Raw genomic sequence first — 24,793 nt, forward strand, 5'->3', positions numbered from 1 at the left:
CCCACCACAGTCAACTTTATTTTTTGTTCAGAAACAGTTCCAGACAATAATAACCAGTCTTAGATTTTCATTTAGCTGTTTCACTTTTCAGATAAAAATTATATAGATTGTGCAGAAAAATGACATTTTGCAGGAGTTTTCGTTCTTGATATATTTTTATTTGGTTTATTTTAGTGGTAGATGAATGTGTGGTTTTCTTAAAAAAGCAGATCAAAATACAAAAAGACTATTGTTACGTTAAAATATAGCATATGTAGACCAAAAAAGAATCATCTGTTAGGTGGATTTTTCAATACCATTAATTACCTTTACTAAGGGCAGTGACTGAATTTTAAATGGACTGGTGAAGTAATATAAACTCTTCATACAATGTTCAATTAAATCGAGAGTTATTAGCAACCCTGGAAAGTCAGATTGTTAAGTATCAGTCCTCATAAAAATCAGACAGGAGTGCTTCATGCTTGTCAAAAACCCACCAAATTCAGTTTTTTTTCTTGTTCAGAAACAATTACTGATCACAGTTTTTTCATTTGGTTGTTGTGTTTTTGAGATAAAAATTATATAGATTGTACATGAAATTAGCACTTAGCAAGAGTATCTTTCTTGATTTTGTTTGATTTGGTTGGTTTTAGTAGGAGATAAATGTATGATTTTCTCAAAAGTGCAGATATGAATACAGAAATAATCATTGTTATGTGAAAATATAGCATATGTAGACTGAAAAAGCATCTTTGTTTGGTGGGTTTTTCTTCACCATGATCACTTTACCATTGGTAGTGTCTGATTTTCAGATGGACTGGTACTTTAAAAATCTAGTAAACAATAAAAGAGATAATACAGAATTTCTATTTGTTAATAGCGTGCTTTGAAATAAAAAAAGAAAACAGAAAACACTGTGTGCATAATTATGAAAAGTCATCTTCAACCAGAGAAAAGAATTCCAGTTAAGTTAAAGATAGGTTAAATTCACCAATCTAGAGTGAATTGAGTCCTCACATAAAAGAACTTTTCACATAAAGTTCATGTTAAGTGAATTTCACATGAAAATCATGTTGGTTTCAAGTTCAAATGAGTTTTATGTAAACAATATTTGCCTTTTCAAACCAATGCCATACTGTAAATGTAGTTTTTTTCTTATTCTTGATTCAATAGACCATAAATAAAAGCTTGAAAAAAAAAATACCTCAAAATTTTCTGTACATAGAGAATAATACATGACAAAACCAATATTGCATGTCACCAGACAATATATGTCATGTGGATTTTTTTATAGTTTGTTTCTGAATAAATTTTTGAAAAAAAAAAGAAAAAAAAATTTTTGCTAGCAATGTGAAAAAAATTCTGTTTTACTATCAGCTTTTAATAGTTTCAACTATATATTTGAAGAAAAAAACTGTTTTTGACTTGTAACTTGTCAAAACAAACAAGTATGACTCAGGAAAAATCCTAAACCCAGAAAATCAAATGGCGGCTGCCTAAGTCATCAAATTGGAAGCTGTTGCTGCCCAAGACCTTAATAACATCCAAGAATATTACACACCAATATAAAAACTTAAAAAGATGTAAAAGATATATTGATCATTACTAGTAGTTGCAGGGAAAATTGTTATGAAAAAAGTGTAACAGACAGGCAGAGGTAAAACAGTTTACACCCTCATTCGGAAGGGTTTAATATTTGCCTACAACTGTTAGCCAATTTTCATCTGAAGATCATATATCATCCTGCATTCACTTTCAATCTCCAAACAATTCTCTAACACAATTGAAATTTCTATTCAAAGTTAATCCTTAGTTTTCACACCATTTTTCATTTAACACAATGAGAGTTCTTTTTACATGGCTCATTGCCATACAAAAAAATTGTTTTGAATTTTACCTTTGTATGGAGATAAAATTGAGTAATGGGGCATGCTCAAAAGATACAAGGGAGGGCCTGTGACTTAAGCTAAATCACTTTTAGTTGGCAAAAGAGGTTCACTGTATTCCAGCATAACTAATCATAACTGTTGAATTTTAAGTTTCTACGAAGATTTGTCCAAATTTTTGAAAATTGAATTATTGCAAGGTATTCATCACGTCCACAAACCACAAAAGTTTTCGTAATAGGTAAGTTTTCAGTTATATATGTTTATCGAAATAATTTGTACAAACGTAAGAAATTCACTTAAAAATGTTGTCATGCAGCAGAACATAAATTCAATATTAACCAATGCTATATTTCAAATAACTTGTAAAATCAATATAATTTTAAGTATCATGCAACATGACAGCAATTGTTAGCCAAGACCATAATCGCTATACTAATAAGCAGACAACATACATTTTGATCACCACTGCTTACTCTCTTAAAATCTCTGAATGGAACAAATTGAACTATATCTCGCTGAGCAGGTTGACCATTAGGAGCCTTCAAGACACCACCATCTCCATCCAGAAACTCCATGTCGGCAAAATCTGCATCTCCAACTCCAATAATAATCAAAGACATTGGGAGACCGGATGCATTGACGATCGCTTGTCTAGTGTCATTCATGTCTGTAATGACACCATCTGTCAGCAACAGAAGTGTAAAATATGACTGAAAAAGAAAAGATACAGCTTATCACAACCTTGCATTTACCAACTCTTTCATTATTATTTTTTTCATAAAGTTATAGAAATAAAGTTGTTCTCATGTTAAAATTGGTGGCACAACAAAATCATAACACAAACCATCTTACTATCACCACTGATAAGGCATACTTCTCAATGCACTGTTATCTCAAAGATGTAAACAATGGCAAAATTTTACCAAACAGAAAGTTGACATGGGACAGAAACCAGAATGGCTGACAACTTATGCCTAATTTAAATAAAACCACATAAAGTTGAGATAATTGCAACAAAATTTTGACAAATGAAATGACTGACAGATGGGCAAGGTTATTCCAATATACCACAAAATCATTGAGTTTGGATATGATGAGAAGGTTATGATCTTTTCCAGGTTATGACAGAACATACATGTGCCCCCTTTGTGGCCTCTTCTTTTTGTGCAGCATCAGCAAATCTAGCAACATGGTAAATGATTGGAGCAACATTGGTTGGGCCATACAATCTAATCTGTCGAATGCAGTTTGTGTAGGCTTCGAGTATACCCTGAACACCTGCAACAATAAGATATTACAGCAAGTTCAATAGTTTACTTCAGAGAATAGCGTCACCCCTTGATTGGGGTAGTTAACTGGATAATTGGCAAGAAAATTATAAATTTCTATCACACAAAGATTAAAATATATAAAGGATCATATTTTCAACCTTAATTTGTGAAACATGAAAATAGCCAAAATTAGAATACTACAGGCACTGAACATTTTTATACTGAGGGGGATTATTGTGAAACATATAAAATTATTCCAAATTTGAGGAAAAAAAATTTCTTCATTCAACCATGGACAGAAAAAAAATTATCCCCATTACTAAACAATGTAGATTTTAAATAAAACTCTGGTTGCTGCTGGGAAAATTTTTAACTCAACATAAAATCCTAGGCCCCCTCAAAAGAAAATGGTCTGTGTCTTACAGTATATAATAATTATATCAAATGATTACAAGTATCTATAAATTATGGTATATAGGTGTACATGTATATAGATTCTACTTCAGTAATGAGTGAGTTCATTTTTTTTCTCCACTTGAGATGGTTAAATTCAGCTTTAGCAAGAAATTGGATATCTGAGTTCATTTTACAATAGAGAGTGGAGATTAAGACTTGGAAAAAGCAGAATTAGTTTAACCAATCAATCTGTGAAAAAATGTAACTCTTGCAGAAATTTTTAAAAACTACAACCCAGTGGCTAAAAATACATGTGCATTTCCAATCAGTAGCTTACATTTAGAATAAGAAAAATCATACCTGCACAATATGGATTAGTGGCATTGAAATTCAACGCGAATTCCATGGAGACTTCATTATTTGGAGGAATTCTTGCTCCAAATCCTAGTGCTGGGAACATTTTGTCTCTAAAAGCATGACACAGAATTCAGATAAATAAGATAACTATGCAACTCTAGTATAAAGCATACATTATAGTTCATTTATGTTGCTTGAACTGTTACATGTACTTCTTTATACTGTTTGTGGTAGATATTTGGACAGTTAAGAAGAAGTGAACTTTTTGTCTACATAGACTCACCAGGGGAGAGGGAGGCATAAATATAATTGATTAGTGCGAAGTGACGCAAACACATTTTGGGGATTGAATTTGTGAAAAATCAAGATTTCACGCTAAAAACTAACTTTCCAATTTAAATGCACCACTGTTCATATACCTATCAAAAAATATTTTTAATCTTAACTTGTGAAACATGAAAATGGCAACAAAAAAAAATACATGTAGTACAATATTAAAACTAATATGCTTTCAGTAAATCATAATGATCTATAAATTATGGGGTATCAATATATAGTAATAAATGGTTCATTTTTTTTTCTACTCTAGATATTAAAGTTCAGTTTAAGTGTGCATGTTAATTTCTGAATAAACACAAAGAGTGGAGAAATTATGACAAAGATGGAGGACTGAGGAGAGTTGGTTACTTCCAGATTACATACAAAGTAACAAAAGCAAATGAGCAACTCAGACTCCACTATTATATATTAGACATTAGTGGATTTAAAAGGGTGAGGGTGGTTCTGGTGGTTAGAATCCACTTGACTTTTGTTTGAAACCTTTTTAAATTTTGTGCAAAATGATAACTGGATCCCCTTCTTCTTTCATAAATTCATTGATTCACCCTGATTTGGCTTCATACATAGTAACATACTGTTCAGGTGGTAAGAAAGTTACTTACGTATCATAGTCCTGACATACATTGCCAACAGCTTGGATGGCTTGCTGGTACTCATTGGGCTGATATGGGTTGATATAGTGTAATGAGTTAGAACTATTTGGGTCTCCATTGGATGCTGTAAAGTCTATTCCTACCTGAAATGTCATGTGAAAAATAAAACTTTCAGTAATTTACCTCAAGCTCAACTCTGCATAAATCAAGAAAAATGAATAAACCTTAAACCATAAATGTCAAAAGCTCACTAATTTAAAAGTACTTTCAAACATAATAACAAAACTGTACTCTTTAGCAGGAATGACCACAATTTGATGTCTATTGAATAAAGTGTACTTTTCATAATTACTTCCGTTTTTATTCATAGTTCATATCAATGGGAATATTACTCATTTCTACTACTCATATCTACAAAAAAAATATGGAGGTCAGGACTTTCTGACATAACTCTGATGGTAGAAACAGTAAAATTACACTGTCAAAACCAGCATCCTTCACAGAGTGGTTCTGAAAAATTTAATGTTATCCTGGTGTGAACTACAATTTTTCATATAAAAATTGTTTTTACTACTTTGTATACCATAAATATTGTACAACTCTGTAAAACTATTTCATGGCAACCTCCTCAACATTAGCTTTTGTATATGAACATTTTCACAGAATTGTTTTTATACTGTAAAAGTATTAATTTTGGTTTTTTTTCCCATGAACAGAAAAGCATAAAAAATAGCACCAGCAAAATTGAATTTTTAGAACACTTATCTTTTTTTGAAACCATGAAAATTGATACCCACGAATATGTACACTTGACAGAATACACGAAAATTAGCAACCGCGAAAATTAATACGTTAACAGGATTTAGACCTATCTTCACACAATACTTACAGTAAAGTTTATTTGCATTCCACCATAAAGATACTCTAAAAATGATGGTGTTCTCTGTAGCTTTAATTAAAGAGAAGAAACTTTATTATCATAATAAGAACATATGATAAAAACTTAACAAAAAGTTAGCTATAAATGTTGTGGGAATCGTTAATTGAAAAAAGTAATTATCACCATTCTCATTAGGCTAAAAAAGAAATATATATACCCTATTACACCTTTGAAAGGTAGGGTTTTTTTTATTTACATTTTTTTAGTCTATAGCAGAGACATTCTGACTTTAACAGTACTTTTTGAAAGATGACAAAAAGACAAAAAAACTAACTTTATGGTACCTATTTTAAGCCGAAAAAATAGGGTGGGTAGAGTAATGGGGAACAAACAACTTTATTTATTTGACCTTATTGACCTCTAAACATGGGAACTTTCAATCTTTTAAAATCATGACTTCTAAGGATATTTTTTTGTTGAAATAACACCACTAAGGCATCAATGTGCAAAAGATATTAAAATCTACATGCATGACTCTCTAAAAACCATATGCTGGCACCCTTGTCTTTGGGCAAAATGTACAGCAAAGGATCTTTTTTTTTTTTCAATATGCATTTTAGCAAAATACCTTGAAAGAAGTAAGGTGGACAACTCCTGAATTTTCATAGTTTCTTTTCTTCTCTTTTTTCTTTGGATTTATACATGGAAATAAGACCTGCAAACAAAAACGATATAATCATAAGCACGCAGTATTGAAAGCTTAAAAGAAAGGTTGCTGATGTGTATATATATAATGTTTTAATGTTTTGGTTTGTTCAGTTTCTAACTAGTGTTATACTCTTGATAACAATGACTAAAAGGCAGCTGAAACAAAAATATTTTTAAAAAAAGGACAGAAAACGGATCACATATGAACCAATGCAATCTTCCATGCATCATACAATGTAGGACCATGCACACACACTTGATTTGGTGAATGGTGGCTACCTTAAGAAGTGGCTTAACAAATATTTGATCTCACCATGAAAAATTTTTAAAAATACAAAAAAAACATCACAAACTTTTAAAACAAATTTTAATTTTTAATCTTTAATTCAAGATTTGAATGGTAATAAAAAATAACATCATTCAAGGATGACAACTAGACAAATAAAATAGACACACACAACCAAGAACACGAAATAACCAAAATAACACATACATAGAAACAAAAGTAAATGAGCAACTCGAACTCCACTATAAACTTTGAGCATGAACCATGTGCACCAGTACTAGGGTAAAACATCATCTGCTTTTCAAGAAACACCTGATGAGTTGCTCATAAAAAGTTGCTGACAGGGCAGAGAAAGAAAAAAACCATGATAAAATGGATTCATGGTGCATTCGGATACACCATAACAATCCATGAGTTAATGATGACTAACCTCAAACTTCTGTAGTGATTACTTTCATCTTGTAGCCATATAACCCTGTTCAAGAAGCATAATTGTAAGAAATCAAGTCAAGCTCTGGCATAACATTTGGGTTGTGATATGAAAAAAAATAAGCAGGCACTGATGAAAGAAAAGTTGCTGATACAAAATGAGAAGTCATCAGAAGATACGTATATGATATCTAATTAAAATTGAATGGCTTTTGTCTACCGGTATCCACTTAACCCACTTGCAGAAAATTAAACATTCTGTTGAAGGTTACCATAGAGGTTGGTCATCACAGAGGTTGTTCAATCTGGAGGTTGATATCCATAGAAGTGACCATAGAAGTTGTTCACTAAAGAGGATGCTTACTATAGTGGTTGATCACCACATGGATATGTCACCATAGAGGTTGGTCATCATACAGGTTAATCAATATACATGTTGGTATCCATAGGATAAGTCACCATAGAGGTTGGTCATCATAGGGTTAATCAATATACATGTTGGTATCCATAGGATAAGTCACCATAGAGGTTGGTCATCATAGGGTTAATCAATATAGACGTTGGTATCCATAGGATAAGTCACCATAGAGGTTGGTCATCATAGGGTTAATCAATATAGACGTTGGTATCCATAGGATAAGTCACCATAGAGATTGGTCATCATAGGGTTAATCAATATAGACGTTGGTATCCATAGGATAAGTCACCATAGAGGTTGGTCATCATACGGGTTAATCAATATACATGTTGGTATCCAGAGGATAAGTCACCATAGAGGTTGGTAATCATAGGGTTAATCAATATACATGTTGGTATCCATAGGATAAGTCACCATAGAGGTTGGTCATCATAGGGTTAATCAATATACATGTTGGTATCCATAGGATAAGTCACCATAGAGGTTGGTCATCATAGGGTTAATCAATATAGACGTTGGTATCCATAGGATAAGTCACCATAGAGGTTGGTCATCATAGGGTTAATCAATATAGACGTTGGTATCCATAGGATAAGTCACCATAGAGATTGGTCATCATAGGGTTAATCAATATAGACGTTGGTATCCATAGGATAAGTCACCATAGAGGTTGGTCATCATACGGGTTAATCAATATACATGTTGGTATCCAGAGGATAAGTCACCATAGAGGTTGGTCATCATAGGGTTAATCAATATACATGTTGGTATCCATAGGATAAGTCACCATAGAGGTTGGTCATCATAGGGTTAATCAATATACATGTTGGTATCCATAGGATAAGTCACCATAGAGGTTGGTCATCATAGGGTTGTTCAATATAGAGATTGGTATCAATAGGGTTAGTCACCATGGAGACTATTAACTATAAAGTATAGTCACCATAGGGGTTGTTCACCATGTAGATAAGTCACCATAGAGGTTGGTCAGCATAGTACTGTAGTTGGTTATCATAGAAGTTGGTCACCATAGGGATAGGTCAGCAAAAAGATAAGTCACCACATAGATTTTTATATGGTTCCACATATATTTTGTGTAATGGTATAAATATTTCTTTCCATTACTTATTACTGCTTTATCAATTTTTCCCATATAATTTCATGCTTGCTTACTGGGTGTATGACCAATATTTGGACCATAGATTTTCAAACAAGAAAATGAAGGCTAAAAGGAGATTAAAGATCCCTAACTGGATGGTGGTAAATGTTGAAGAACTTCATAGAAAAATTTGAGAACAATCAGCCCAAGATTGCTCTGAGTTCCAATGGCTGCTATGCAAGACAAATTAGGGCCATGGGACATCAGAGCTTGTCCCATATCAAAAACACCGCATTTTACTAGAAAGTCGAAATTCTGAAAATTCAAAGACAGGCAGTTATTTTTTGTTGCATGTACATCAGACAACACTATTGACATGTTTTCTCACTCTGTATAAAATTTGCACACTGCTTAGTTTAACATAATTTTCCAATATTTGACTCTGTGATCTGCAACTCATAAAGTTCAAGATCATTATATTTCCATTCTCAAAACACCAATTACTGCAGAAAAAACATGCACATAATATCATTAATAGTATAAACTTTCATTACGGTCTTAGTTTTAACTTTTCAAGAGCGAAGAAAGTATTAAATTTTAGTTTCGAAATGTGTACTGAAATGTTTTTGATATGGGACGAGTTCTGACATCCCATGGCCCCAGTTTGTCTGGCAAATCAGCCTTTGGACATCAGAGCAATCTAGGACTAAAATCAGAGAGAAATTTAATTTCTGACTTCATTCTGACATCTAGTTTATTTTTATTTATTACTAATTCTTGTACATTTGACAGAATCCAAATTTTTTTCTCATACATTATTATTATAAAAATAATATTCAGGGACTACAGAATCTGTCACTGATTCTCAAGAGAAAAAATCAATTAAAATCAATCACATCAATTAAAGATAATTTATCTCATATAACTTGAATAAAAATATCTAATATTAATAATTTACATAATAAAATTTGTGAAAATGATAGATCATCCGAAACTGAACTTTAAAAAATCAATATACAGAAACGCAGAGACCCATGCCACTTGATACTATTGTCCACCAAAGAAAACTGTGTCAAATTTTATGGGTCAGCTATAAAAACAAATATGAATGGGTGGTTTCTAGTATCCACGTTATATCTGTGTGATAAGTAAACACAGCCATAGTAATATTCAATACACTTCTAGTTCCTAACGTTTCCAATGTAAATAGAATATGTAGAGTTCTAAAACATTGAAAGCATCTAAACTACAAGCTCAGGTTGGTCCTTCCAAGTGCCAGCAGAACAAATGCTGTAGATATTGACTATAATTGAGAGATTTAAGTTTGAGAGAAATATTGTCATTTAGGATTAGGAGATTCTAAAATTACAGGTAAATGATACATAACTTTTGAAAATTATTGGATTCACAGATTTTACTTATAATGAGATGATAAATGAAATTTTGAAAATTCATATTCATTTTTTATTGCTAAATAGCATGTTTTTTTTTTACACTGAAAATCATACATGTACTATACAACATGTCAAAAAGTGCAATACAGAGAATAAATAAAGCATTTTTTCACTATTCACAAAAGAACATCTCTAGTAAATAGAGGATTGTAGAGTGCTAAAACATTATTAAAAGCTTTAATTTCGGGAGAAATATTGCGGGTGTTTTCCTTTTGGGCCACAACTCTTTTGCACCTGTACTCCTTTTGTGCCAGTTTACTTTTCAATTTTCGTAGTTAAATTGCGCCAATAAATTAATGATCCTTTTGCACCAGAATACAGGAAGTTTATATTTTATATTGTTTGTCAAGACATATTGTTATTTTCAATTATACATGTACATTGGTCAATGCTATGAAGTCCAGGTAATACTTATCAGACTAATCAAGATCTGACAGGTCAGGTTCGGACAACAAATTTGACATCTTTTTCAAGAATAATTAAATTAAAATGAAAATATAAAAAAATAAATAATTATAATAAATAATTTATAATTGGTTTTTATTCTGAATACATTTTCAAATATATATATTTTTTTACCTTTTTGATATTTAATTTCCTTATTTGTATTTGGAACAAAAGATCGTCTTTTTTCAGGTGGAAAAGGACTACACAAATTTTTTTGGGCACAATTTAACTGCAATATTTTATCCAATTGGCACAAAAGGATGATGCCAAATATTGCCATATAGGATTAAGAGAATCTATAATAACAGGTAAACCTAATAAACTTTTGAAAATTATTGGATTAAGAGATTTTACAATAAAATTTTGAGAATTCATCATGCCTTTTTTAGACTGAAAAGCATACTATGCTACAAGTGCAAAACTTTTAAGTAAATCAAAAATTTTTATATTTATATCTAATTTTTTACATATTTATACATATAATTATTCAAAACACATAAGTTATTACAAAATTACTGATGAAACAGCTATACATGTATATTCAACCTTTTTCATATTGCCAACCTTCCCTTATTATTTGTTTTTTTTTTTCTCTTATTTAATTCAAAACTTTCATTATAAACTCAAGATTCCATCTATAACAGCAGATATCCTTGAATAAATTTATTCACAACAAGTTTTAAATACGCTTATTGAAATCTGAAGATCTGAATTAGATATATAATAATACCCTTCAAAAATAGATTTAAGCAAACATTGAATTTTTTTCATGAATGTTGACAAAGCGTGTGATTTCAACAACACATATATCAATATATAAAAAATATGTACAATCTGCAGAGGTCATCTAAAATAAGTTAAAGGTAAGAATTAAGTGTCATGACTTTAATTTTTTTTTTACAATTACTATTAAACTCAGTAAATTTCAGATAAACAAAATCAGAATTACTTTAAAATGTGGATTTGAAAAAAGCCAAATTTTCTAGAAACATGAGTAAGATTTTGTTCCAAAATTTAGACCCACCCCAATTTTTTCCCATTTAATGTGTCAATAAAAAATGACAGTGATATGATTCAGTGGTAGATCCACAGATTTTGAAAAAGGGGTTCCAATGGAGTTCAAGACTATTATTTCCTCACTTTTGCCAAAATTTTGCACAAAATTAACATCATTTTTCCAAAAGAAGGATGGGATCCTTCCCCCCTGGATCTGCCACTGTGATTTATTTTGAATGAACCCTATCATAGTTTTCTTTATTAACTATAGCCCCCCCCCCTAATATTACCATGAATAAAAAGCAGGTCAAGCCTTAAGAATAAAAAATGTTTGTTCAGTGAAATTTATTACATGTACATATTTAAAGTAAACATAGGTCCATTTCATAAGTACATGGTGTCGTTAATGGGAAAGGTTAACATTGACCAATACCGGGTAAACCTTTTAAATTTCTATTTTTTACCCTCTTTATAGTTTCTTTTAAATCAACATTCAATTAATATGTTCTTCATCTCAGATTTTTATATATACCCCTTGAAGAAGAGTTTCTTTTTAATAATGAAAAAGTATACAAAACTAATTTTTACATGCATTATGACTTAATACTAAAACAGTAATTTGATTGCAATTTCATGTTATATAAATGCAATGCACAAGTCCAATCACTGTAAAATTTGTCAAATCAAATATTCTCGACTAAATACTGGCATGATAAGTAACAATCTTACAAAATTTGATCTAACTATCAATTAACTTATGACCTCAAATTTTCACATTTTTCATAATATTGGAAGAATAAATGATTAGTATATTTTTAAGTTGCTTCATCCATTGCCTGATTTTTATTAGTACCTGTACTATAAACATATCAGTTAGGGTGTGAACATCTAGTAATTAATCATACAACCTAGCATATCAGATTAAGGTCACCCATCAAAATCTGGCTGTAGGTGGACATCTACTTTATCAACTTTGTTATCTACTGTAAAGACTTCACTATTAACACCATACAATTAACTGGCTGTAAATATTGACCTTACAACAACATTGAAAGGAGATCAGATAGTGACCATCTAGTATTGAATAAATTTACACCTAGAAACACAAATATTAATAAAATATTATTATAAAATATTGGTTTACTTCCCAAATAAATAAAATTGTTTTAAAATTTGAATGAAAAGTGATTCTAATTGATTTTGAAATTCATGAATTTATTATTGCCAAATAAAGAAGTAATCTGAAATATCAATATATACTAAGTGTAAAATGTTTCCCTATGAAACAAGAGCAAAGTAATTTTTTTATTATAATATTTAGCACTCAAAATTACTTTTTCCTTTTCTTGCTTTTCAATAATACAGTTTATAAACAAATCATTACTGGATTGAAAATTTTGCCTCAACAAAGACAACAAATGAGAGTCCTAATCTGATAAATACCCACATTTATTATATTTTTCATAATCTGATTTAAAATCACAATAAATTAAACTGGCATTATGGAATTTTTTAACATAGGTTATACAGGATTATTCTCAAAATTGCAAAAATGCGAACAATAATTTCTAATTGAGTTAATAGTAAATAATGTAAGACATTAGGTCTTTATTCATTTTTCTTGGTAATGATCTAGTATATTATTGTTTTCCGCATATGTTTGCAAAAAGCATTTGTACAAGTCTGATTGTTTACCTGTAAGATTCTGCCAAAAAAAGCATAGGGGTTGTGTAAAATGAGATGACAGAAGGAACTATCTATCTAAATATTCAATCAATATCAAATTTTCATCTTTTTTTTTCCAGATTCAAGTAATACTGCTTGTACAATAAATACACACCATGGGTGCTGGTGAAGGAGCAGGAGAGGGGAAAGGAAAAGCTGACTTATGTCCCGGAATATTATGGGCTATCCTATGGTTTCTAATTCTGTGGTTTCTAGCCTGGCCAGTGGCATTTTTCATTGCCTGGTTATATGTATTGCTTATACCATTCACTGCATGTATAGACGCTTTGAAAGAAGCTTGTGAGGCTTTGTTGAAAGTAATAAATTTACCACTAACGTGTGCAGAAAACATGATCGCTATGAAACCATTATGTGGAGGTTAGAAGAAGACTTTGTAGACTAGTATTTTTAATTTGTACACTTCAAAGTGCTCAGGACAATCTCTAATACTTATGGCTTACTTATTTACAAGTACATTTATTCAAATGGATTGCATGTCCACTGGTAGTCTTTTACAGACTAATGCTTTTTTTATAAATATACATAATGACAGACTTTATTTTACTTGGCAATATCTTGCATCCATAGAGGATACTCTGTTTCATGGAAGACTGACTGCTGTATATCCCATTCCCTAATTTTCATGGAAAAAATGTAATTAAATCATTTGTGAACTAGTGTTTGTTTACTTCACAATAATTACAGTATGCCATCTCCTTTTCAGATTTAAAACATGCTTGTCAAATGACTTAGTAAAAAATTATGTATAATTGACAGAATGAATTTGTTTTTCTGAAGACTGGGCAAATATATAACACTGTTTCAGCCCTATTAAACAACAGAAATTTTCCAGGCAAAGCTTGGATAGGTTTCAACAGCTGATCTGATAATATAAACAATTTTACTACATACAAAAGGAGAACCTTGTAGGCAAAACCCCATCCTGCTTTACATTTGACCCCAACAAAAAAAAGTGTTTTTCATATATTCAACAGCACTGAACCATCCATTGTAGGGAAGACATTAAACCCCGCTCCCATCAACCAGGCCCATCAATAACCCCTTACTCTAACAAACATTTGGATTATTAAGTAGCACTCCAGCTAAGGATCATGCAAAATGTGATTCATGGGTAAAAAGCCTACATATTTTTATTTTTGATATTTTGTTTGAAATGTCATAGTACACAGAAATTAACTTGTGGTTTTTCATATAACTCATGCTCTTAGGAGATAACAATTGTATAGAATGCACTGTAGATTTCAAAATTAAGGGAGATAACTCTGTAAATGATGCTCAAATACAATAGAATCTACTGGATATTCAATGTTGATTATCTCCTTAGGGCAGGCAGATTTGAATGAATAATTACATATTTCACAATATAGACCCATAAAACAACCTAATTACAAAAATAAAAATATGTAGCCTTTTTTAGGGTGTATCACATTTTTCAGATTTTGCATGATTCTTACAAAGACAGCTACTTAAATGCTCATTATAAGATGAAAATAACACACAGTGAAACATCTTTACATCAAATCTCTATTGGACTGTATAATTTGTTTGGTTTAGACAGTTGTTTTGTTTACACAGATTCAAAATAATTTTGAACTAAAATTGAAGGACTTCAAAACATCTCTGGTTTAGACAGGTATAGATTTTGGGTTTATACAGGGTTTGGTTTACACAGGTTTTACTGTATTATTTTTATTCAACCTTAACATAGGGGCCTTACAGAACAAGTTGATCAATAACACACATCCACACAACAGAACACATACAATGTGAAAATATAGAAGGACATTATACATAAATTTTGTAAACAACAATATCAACTAACATTATATACCTGTGGATGGTAGGTAAATAAACATAAATGTAAATGAATATAATTAGCCTACAAATCTATGAAATTCAACCCATGGTGTTAAAATTTAATGTCCATTATTTACTCCAATACAATGTGTGACCATTAAAATTTGTAACCCCCAAACAATATTTAAAGGGATATACACAAATTTTATAGGGACTCTGGTTAAGTGTGTCTTATCTAGGTCACAGAAGTAACCCTAGCTAGGATACACAAGTAACCCATTGAGATATTCAATTACAAACATAATTGCTTGACCATTCACATTGATTTTCTAAAGTAAATAGTTTTGCCAGATGTTTGCTGGACACGACAGCTAGAAGTGTGTTTGTTTTCTATGAGAGGATTTTTATCAACAAAGAATTTAGAAGGTAATATACAGGTTATTTTGATACATGAGAATTAAACTTGTTTTCTGAATTTTTAAGTGTCTTCAACAGATGCATGTATCAACACATTTTATGTAGTTTTAAGTGATGTCATAGTGACCTTTGCATATCTAATGGTGACCTTTCACTTGAATGCTTTAGATTATCTGATAAAACAATTTCAGAGGAATAAATCTAAGTTGAAGAGTTGTTTTTTTTGGGGGGAGGGAAAGGGCATGTCATTTTGTATTGCCATTTTTATGTGTTTTTTTCCACAAGCAAGCCATTGTCCATGAAGATTTCTCGCATGCTTCTTAATAAAAAAAATTAGAGAGTATTTTTTGTGAGGTCTGTAATAATTTTTAAATAGGTCATAGCTTACATGTTCCTCTATGGACTGAAAAGGAATGTGTGAATTGTCAAGCATTTAAAACTGAAATAACAACTCAAAGATACTAAAAAGAAGCTATTCAGAAATATTTACTTATTAAAACATTGAGGTTGTCAGAAATGTTTCAATGGGAACTGCAGCTATTTAGAACCAATGATGACTTTTAAGGTTTTTTTTGTTCAACCAAATAATCCTGGATTTAACAATCCATGATTGACATCAGACCATGTTATTATACATTTCCTTTCAAAATGCAATGTCCAATAATATTCTCAAAAATACATCTTCCACACTTTTTGTAAGACTGCACTATTCATAACTGATATTCAAACTTAAATTCTTAAGGTTTACCTAAGTCATTAAAAAAACTGACACAAGTTATCACAGTTCTCATTATGAACCAATATCCACACCCTAAAGTGTGGGTATATATGTACCAAGTGTAGGATTGATCAAAGGATTAGAAAAGTGTAACCAAACAATGAAAACCTTGACTCAGCATATCAAGTTTCATCAAAATCAGTTCTTTATGACGTAAATGGTTGTCAAGCTCAAATTATAATTAATAAGAAATCCTGTAATGCATATTGAAAAAAAACAACTAGTACTTGAAGTTTTTTTCCAATAAATAATGACACTTAAACCATGAAACTAGAAGAATACTTTAACACATTCACTAGTATGATCTTATGTTGAAAAAAAAATATCCATTGAACTCCTTATTGGGACATGTATATAATTGACTTATAAGTGCAAATGTATTCATATAATTGATTAAATACAAATATTAGGGAAAATTCCATAGAAATAACCCCTAAACAGTTCTATTTATAGGGTTGTCACTATTGTCAGTGATGCAAATACATTTTCTATACAACCATTTAATAGGCAGACAATGCTTTTCAATAATGCTTTACACATAGTCAACTCTTAAGTCACATGCAAAATAGTGTCAGTGAAATTGATTCATCATCAGTCAAGTTATCTTTGGAACTTTTAAAGTAAGATTTTTTTTGTCATTTCCATGGCTTGTTATCATACAACAGGAACAGATGGTAAATTTTGTTCCTTCCCCAATCAGTGTAAAGAGTGGTAAAACATTCTTAATGCAAAAAAAATATCTCTTTCAAACTGTTACAAACTGAAATAGATACATGTATTATTCTATCCAATGGCAAAATGTCTTCACTTCATAACAAATTGTCCTCCCTCTCCCAATACAGGTGGTCCTAGAAACAGCATGAATATTCAGTTAACTTATACTTTTTTCACAAAAAAAAATTCTTTAAGGGGAGATAACTCATATTAAAAGACCCTTAACTTTTACAGGTTAGCACAACAACTATGGGTGCAGGTGATGGTGCAGGAGAAGGAAAAGGCAAAGCTGAACCTTGCCCAGGAATATTGTGGGCAATACTATGGTTTCTCATTCTGTGGTTCCTAGCTTGGCCAGTAGGATTTATAGTGGCATGGCTATATGTACTGTTGATACCTTTCACAGCTTGTATTGATGCTCTAAAGGATGTCTGTGAAGCACTATTACGAGTGGTAAAATTGCCATTGACAGTTGCTGAAAACATGATTGCCATGAAACCATTGTGTGGAGGTTAAAAAGTGAATAGTTGCAGCAAATAGAGATGAACCATGCCAACCTGAGCATATTATAGGCAGCCATACTTTAATCAACACCATTTTTTCATTGACTATTATTAGAATTAGTTTACTTTATGAAGAAGGCAGTGATGTACATGTATAGACAATAATTTTTTTTTGTATTGTAAATTGAACAAAGAAGCCAATACTGATTCACTGGTATTTTTTACATAAAGTTTAGAGTATAAGTGTATAAATTTGAATACAAATAAAAAATGGTGAAAAATCACACTAATTGTTTTTTAATAAAAAACAAGTAATCATAAAAGATCAACTCAACAACAAAAAATTAATGTTGGCCTAGTATGTCTTAAATTTCATCCACTTATTATCCCCTATTTTCAGCATAGAAAATTATTTCCCATATGCAAGAATTTCATTATAGCACATCTTTTATATTGAACAAATAGGGCAAGATTTATTTTTTAACATTTTCCTGGAAAAACTGAACAGTCTGATACTCCCCTAGTGTAACTATACTGTAATCACGTCTGTACTTAAGCATATGATACTCTTTCACACCTTTTTTAAATGGTTTATGGACTCTTACCATGGAAATGGCACATTTAAAAAAGGCTTTTATTTCTTAAAAAAAAATTGTACCAAAATCATCATTGGAGTTTTCAGATGATGTGTTGACATAGAGATAGATAGATGGACTGATAAATGATGGGGTAAAATGTATGTCAAAAGGAAATAAATACCTCTATAAATATCACACGAAGCTTAAGAATTAAGCCATCATAGGAACTCATAAAAAATGACCCAAAAAACCACAACCACAAAACAAAAAACTTAAAATAAACCCCATCTAATCTTGAAAATGAGGAACGTTTACTTTGCAACCCATACTTAAACTTCTGACCTTAATCTAAATTTAAACACTGACCATAAATGAATTTATGCCAGTGTCAATATCAGCAGAGACAAACTGATTATTAAAAAACCAATGAGTTTATCATTTACCAGTTACACTGGTACATGTACATGTAAAATAGTCCATGAGGTGCCTTTACACAGAATGTTTACTTACCTAACCTTGAAATTCATTATTATAGTTATCCAATCATTTCTAACCATCGGTTCACATTGTTACACATAAATGCTTGCACAAGTTAAAAAAGACAGAGGTAACTAGATTTCTTGTGTAACTTGAATTTGGAAAAATGTAGAAGCAGGCTTATCAATTTGGCTGCAAGTAGAATTCTAGACATTTCCCCTAACAGGACTAATATCCCCACAGCCTGTTGAACCCGGTACATTTGAGGACAACAGTATTCATAATGGATTCAATTTTTATGGGGATAAACTAAGCATTTTGACACACAATTTTGCTGCCATTTCTAAAACACCCAACTCCAAACCACAATCTGACTCAATCTGTTCTATTTTTTTTGTCATTGACAACACAATGGCAGAATATGACTGCAAATTTACTTTATACATAGATTGCTGACAAAACATACATCCCAATAAGGTAATCAAACACCCCTTAAGTTTCATAACAATCCTGCAAGGTGTTGAGCCGGAGTTGAGGACAAGGCATGAGACCAAGTTTTTATGAAAAATGTTTAAGTTCACCTGCCATCATTTATACAATGTTTGTCCAAACATAAATTCCTGACAGTATGCACATCTCAGTGTGGTTAAATTACATCCCATAAGTTTCATAACAATGCTGCTAGCTGTCCCTCCCTAAACTTCCTTATATACCCCCCAAACTTAGTTTACGGGGGAAGGGGGTATAATAATCTTTACTTGCTTGCTGGGCAATATTTTGAAAAAAAAGTTACAGACAGCATGTAATACTCTAGATATCAGTTGCTACAATCAAGGACTTATAAAATTTTACAAATGCTAAACAAACCTAGAACTAATTTTTAACATAAAATAGGTGTTAGCTTTAATTCATTTTTTTTAGCTTCAAAAACATATGTTTTCACCTACATTTGTATTCCAAAGTTCAATGGGGAAAAAACTCAGCGGATAAAAAATTCCTGGTAATATGTTATAAACTATATATCATGTCCTCACCACCTACAAAGTTTCATGAATTTGGTTCAGTAATATGAGGAGTTGTGCTTACATAAGAGTGAAGGCAGACCAAAGTAGGGGGGACATTACTTACAGCTAATAATTTTTATAAGTCTCAATTAAAACAGTGTCAATGTTGTGCTAAGTTGTCCTGTTTTGGTCATATGATCTACAAGAATTCCTTAAGATTTCTAGTTGTTTATCAAGTCACATGACAGTTAATTTTTTTTTCAGCAACACTGTACTTGAAAACTTAACTTGATATCTCTATCATATTTATCAGCTTAACTGACATATTTGACATTGTAATAATTTCAGGACATGAAAACAAGGGAGTTACTGTGATACACCTTTTCATAGTGTACAGCTGTACCAAGTTTTATAATCATGGTACATGAACCATGTTTCTCTGGAGAAATGAAAACAAAATTTGCCTCAGAATTTGGTTGGCAGAGCACAAAAAAATTATGTAGTGTCAACAAGCAGTTGTTTAAAATCAATCCATTTAAATACATTTATATCTATTGGTGTGGCAGAATTGTCTCCCATGGAACAAATTGACATCTACTGTTAAGATATTCATTTCCTAGTTGAATAAAATCTACGTTGGCATAGATGAAAGTCAAATACCAGTTTGCTTAGAATTTCCTATTGTTATGATGTAGAATTTTCAAGATGAAGTGGGGAAGTATTAGAACTAATTTTTACTTCTATACACTCTGAAAGTGCTATTTTGAGGGTACAAATTTGAATTTTGAAGTGATTTGAAATAAAAAAAAAATCAATTGTTTCTCTCGCTACATATAATGAATTTAGCAGTATAATGGTATTCAAAACCTGGAAACTAGTAAAGATTCTTCAAACAATGGAAAATGCTATTGATATCACCACATAATTCCACAGTATGATTTTATGAGTATGCAATTAATCATTTGGAACAAGTTTCAGGGTACTTGAAAATATATTTTATAATATCAATGATGAACTACAGTTAAGGCATTCTTAACCAAACCCTGAATGTTCTGAAAAGCTGTCTAAACCAAACACTTTTATAAAGTTCCTTTATATCAATTCAAGGAGGTAGAATATGGTAAGGGAAACAACTATTGAAATCAGTGATATGTTTGTATCATATTCAATTTCACCAAAGCCTTTCAAGCTTTCCTTTGAAACAGAATGAAATCAATCCAAGTTACTTTGATGCTTACATCAGATTGATGTAAAATGCTGAATACAAACGTTCCAATGATTTTTAAGAGTTATGTCCCTTATCCTAGGTCTACCTCCTTAAATGTATAATGAACCTTTGTAAACCAAATGCCTGTCTAAAGCAAACCAATTCTAAAGTATACAAGGGGTTTGTTTTAAATATGTTTCAATATACCTGATAAGGACAAATGACAATGAGAAGGTAACGGGGAAAAGAAACCTATACTATTAATATAAAGAGAATGGATATGGTAAATATGTCAAAGAGACAACAATCCCACTAGGATGAAAAATGTCATCTCAAGGCCACCCATGGGTCTTCCATGAATGACAAGGAAACCCTCATACCACAGAGCAGGATTCAGCTAGCCGAAAACAATATTATACACAGGTACAGTGAAATACATAAGCAACATAAAAGTAACCTGAAAGTGAAAAACAAACATGACATACGAAGTCCAGAAATTCCTGATTTGGGACAGATGCAAAAAAATGTGGGTTAAAGTACTTAACCTTTAAAGGCTGTAATAAAAACTTACTGGTTGATCTGTAGCTTTCAACATTTCTGTTAAATTTGTTTCAAATATTCCAATCAGATCATGTGACCCATCACTGTCATAATCAAAGACATCAAACTAAAAATAGAAATAATTTAAAGATCAAAATCTTGAACTAGATATTTGTTAACTATGCAAGTATAGGTATTCATTTTTGAGATAGGATTCAGAAAATACTGTGCTTGGAGCTAATTTCTTGCATCTTAAACAGGTCAAGGAGAACAAAAGACAAAAATGAATAACAGCAACATATACAATATAGGTACATTGTCGAAAATTATTGAAGATATGTGATGAGGCGACGGAACAGGTAGGAGATGCGAGGCTCCGCTGAGCTATTTCCCCCGTTCCAAGCTGAATACATATATCTTCAATAATTTTCGACAATGTACCTATATTGTTTTTATCCTGTTATATTAATAGTTTTGTGCATGTGTACATTTTTAAAATAAAATTTTAAAATGCATATCCCCTGAGGAGCCCAAATCGTTAAACCTAAAGAAAAAAATTAATACGCATGGCGCATGACTCAGTAAACATTGAAATTCAATCTGCACCATATAATCCGTCAAAGCTGTTTGAAGAAAATAAGCAACATATCAAAATTTATTTAATTCCAAGAGACAAATAAGTAAAATGAACAATAAATACAAATATTTTGAATGCTGTAAAGTCGATTTTAAGAACATTAAAGTTTTGAATTTCGCAAGGAAGGTGGAAGCTCACTTGTTTCTGTTTGGTTCAGGGGTGAAATTTGTGCATTAGTTTCTTTGGGATTTGAAATATTTGTTTGAGATTTTTGAAGAAGAGGCTGCAGTTGTATGGGCAGATCTATGATGGTGTTCCTCTGATTCATTATCTTGGGGTTTAGGCAGTAATAAATCCAAGACCATAACAGTTTCCTGGTCATTTGTCTCTTCAAGAGTTTTATCATATTGTAATGCTTCAATTTCTTTAAGTGAGGACCAGTTTATGTTATAATTGTGAAGGATACTCTGGCTCTGAGTCCGACATGACTGAAATAACAGGGGAAGTCGTCTGCAAACTGATAATGAATCAAATCTGAACGAGATTTGGGATTTGCCATATATATGACGATGAAAAAAATACAAACAAAATCATTATTTGGTTTACATAAAATCTTTCATTTCATTCAGGTGAAAACGAAACAAAACAGCAAAAAAAAAGATTAACCGGATACGCAATCACAATTTGTTTATATCGTATCTATGGTGGTGGCCATGATTAATTTATGCATACCAGAAAAAAGTAGTTCCGCCGATCACGTGAGTGGGAGGAGCCAGAAAGTCGATAACCTGCTAATGTACGGATACAGCAAACAAATAACCGTATACCTTTATTCGTTTAACAAATAACCTCATTGCAGGATAAATATAATATATTGATGTATAACAAAGCATTAATATAATTACATGTATTAGCAATAATTGATTATAGCATTAGTTGATTATCAAATTTTTGCCCAATTTTTTGGGGTTACTGACATGTAGTATGATGTACTCATTTTTCACCAATTCTTCTAGAAAGTAACTACTTCAGTGTTTTATTGTCAGGTTTGCTTGACTCAGTTTCATTATGTACAGTCATCTCCCCTTGTAGACCCTAGAGTAATCATTATAAACCATCTCTGTTCATTTGCTTACTTAATTATTCTATTGCTCACTCTATATTCACAAATTACACAAAACATTATATATATCTAGAGCAGTGCCTCAGCTTATTTCTTTTATGTAATATATAATGCCTTCTACAAACCTCAATAACAACAGAGAGGGTAATTTATCATAAGGGGAAGGTAAAAGGCATCACAGCAGGAATGCTTAATTATCATATGGGGGTCAAAATTTCATTATGATATTTTAACTGCAGAATCAATATTTCACAGGGGTGGTAATATATTACACCAGTAGTCAAAATTACATGTCCTGAGATGCAAAATTAGTCAGTGCTTTAAACTTGTCAGAAACTTATATTATATCAAATATTTAAGTTCAATTCTTATTCTGAATGATGTTAACCATGATTGTTACATACATAAAAATAAAAAAAATACAAACATCATTTGTATGAAACCCAGCAAAGCATTTTTCTACTATGATAAAATAACTACCTTTATTTTTTTAACTCTATCACCACCACACATTACATTTGCTGGTACAGAAAATGGTCTCCACGTTGGATTCAAAGTATTCTTGATTACCTGAAACAGATTAAATTGAACGTTTCAAAGCAAAATAGAGCAATCTCAGATGAATAAATTCTTACACCAGTTTAAGACTGGGAAATCTTTAACTAGTTTTTTGGAAATTATCATCTTTTTCAAATGAAGCCCTGTCAAACAAGGGCACAGACACAGAATTTCAAAAACAAATTGAAGGATTTTTTGCTCTTCATTTATGAATAAGTGTAAGTATCCATCTTTTTCGGTAAAACACTAAAATTTAAAAGTCATTTTTCTGCAGGGTAATTTGAACTAAGACATCCTTTAAATACCAGTTAATGATTGAGTAAAGATGAGTGTACTTGAGCTTTGTTTTTAAACAAGGTATTATTTGGAATTTGGAATTACATTGGATTTTTTAAAACAAGTTAAAAAAATATTTATAAAACTTACCCCTACTTAGGAGGTTAGTCATGCCATCATGGGGGGTCAGTAATTTTTCCTTGCCTTTTGTAATCCAACTAACCTTACCTTTTTAGCCATACCAACATAAAAGTTTTCACAAAAGTATCGGGCATGTATATTTTCCATAATGTAATGATATTTTATCAATTTATTTTAAATGTGCAAAGCACAAAAAAAGCACCAGTTGAAAAGCTTTGTTATGAAAATTGCAAATAACCAGTTTCGTGTAGCTTACATCTAATTGTATACGTTTGGTTGTATAATTATTTACGAACATAATGACATGGGTTATCAACAACATGCACTATCCTTACAGGTCTCAAATGTTAGTCCATTTGGAGGGAATTCTGTTTGTAGACCATTAGTAATTGGTTCAGAGTCAACTTTTTTTTAGGATATCTGATCATGGCCCAATTATAAGTATTTCCTACTTATTGATTTTGGTGGACCTGAGCGCCCTTCCCATTTTTTAAGCCCTCTGCCCTTTTTTGGTTAATTTTCCATCAATGGATGTTAACACTTGCATGATGTGCTTTCAGATTTGATTCTAGTATGCTAGCATGCCCTTTTTTAACAGGATTATTCTGCCTATTTCAAAACCTGCAAAGGACAATAAATATGGCCTACAAAATGCTACTCTAATGTGTAATAAAACAAAACATTATCTGAATTATTTGTATACATACTTCAGTTCTGTGGATAACTACCCAGGATCCATCTGGCATAGACTTTGATATTTCTATGTAAGGATCTGATTTACCCAAGAAATCCTTAAAATAGAATAACAAGGTTTTG

General features: G+C 31.3%; 1 protein-coding gene and 2 long non-coding RNA genes across 7 annotated transcripts in view; 2 read left to right on the top strand and 1 right to left on the bottom strand.

The window, feature by feature from the left end:
* The window catches only part of LOC148616545 (copine-3-like), a 34,293-nt gene that overhangs the window by 3,211 nt on the left and 6,289 nt on the right, over positions 1–24,793 (bottom strand). For 3 of the 5 annotated variants that reach the window (XM_088583701.1, XM_088583702.1, XM_088583705.1), the window contains 9 exons: positions 24,685–24,768; positions 23,483–23,572; positions 21,334–21,429; positions 6,333–6,419; positions 5,714–5,773; positions 4,834–4,967; positions 3,896–4,002; positions 3,004–3,146; positions 2,321–2,578 (listed from right to left, as the gene is read on the bottom strand). In XM_088583701.1, coding sequence (XP_088439827.1) covers positions 2,321–2,578; positions 3,004–3,146; positions 3,896–4,002; positions 4,834–4,967; positions 5,714–5,773; positions 6,333–6,419; positions 21,334–21,429; positions 23,483–23,572; positions 24,685–24,768 — 1,059 coding nt within the window. The remainder of the gene's footprint in view (positions 1–2,320; positions 2,579–3,003; positions 3,147–3,895; positions 4,003–4,833; positions 4,968–5,713; positions 5,774–6,332; positions 6,420–21,333; positions 21,430–23,482; positions 23,573–24,684; positions 24,769–24,793) is intronic. The other 2 variants (XM_088583703.1, XM_088583704.1) reach the window with 1 other exon arrangement.
* Positions 9,729–13,944, top strand: LOC148616546 (uncharacterized). The gene is made up of 2 exons (XR_015922233.1): positions 9,729–10,015; positions 13,347–13,944. It is a non-coding gene; the product is annotated as an uncharacterized LOC148616546 (long non-coding RNA).
* On the top strand, positions 15,280–17,782 carry LOC148616547 (uncharacterized). Its single transcript, XR_015922232.1, has 2 exons — positions 15,280–15,510; positions 17,228–17,782. It is a non-coding gene; the product is annotated as an uncharacterized LOC148616547 (long non-coding RNA).

This window comes from Perna viridis, chromosome 5 (genome assembly GCF_037379345.1).
Source record: "Perna viridis isolate PV_CMFRI_1.1 ecotype Kerala chromosome 5, ASM3737934v1, whole genome shotgun sequence".
NCBI lineage: Eukaryota > Metazoa > Mollusca > Bivalvia > Mytilida > Mytilidae > Perna > Perna viridis.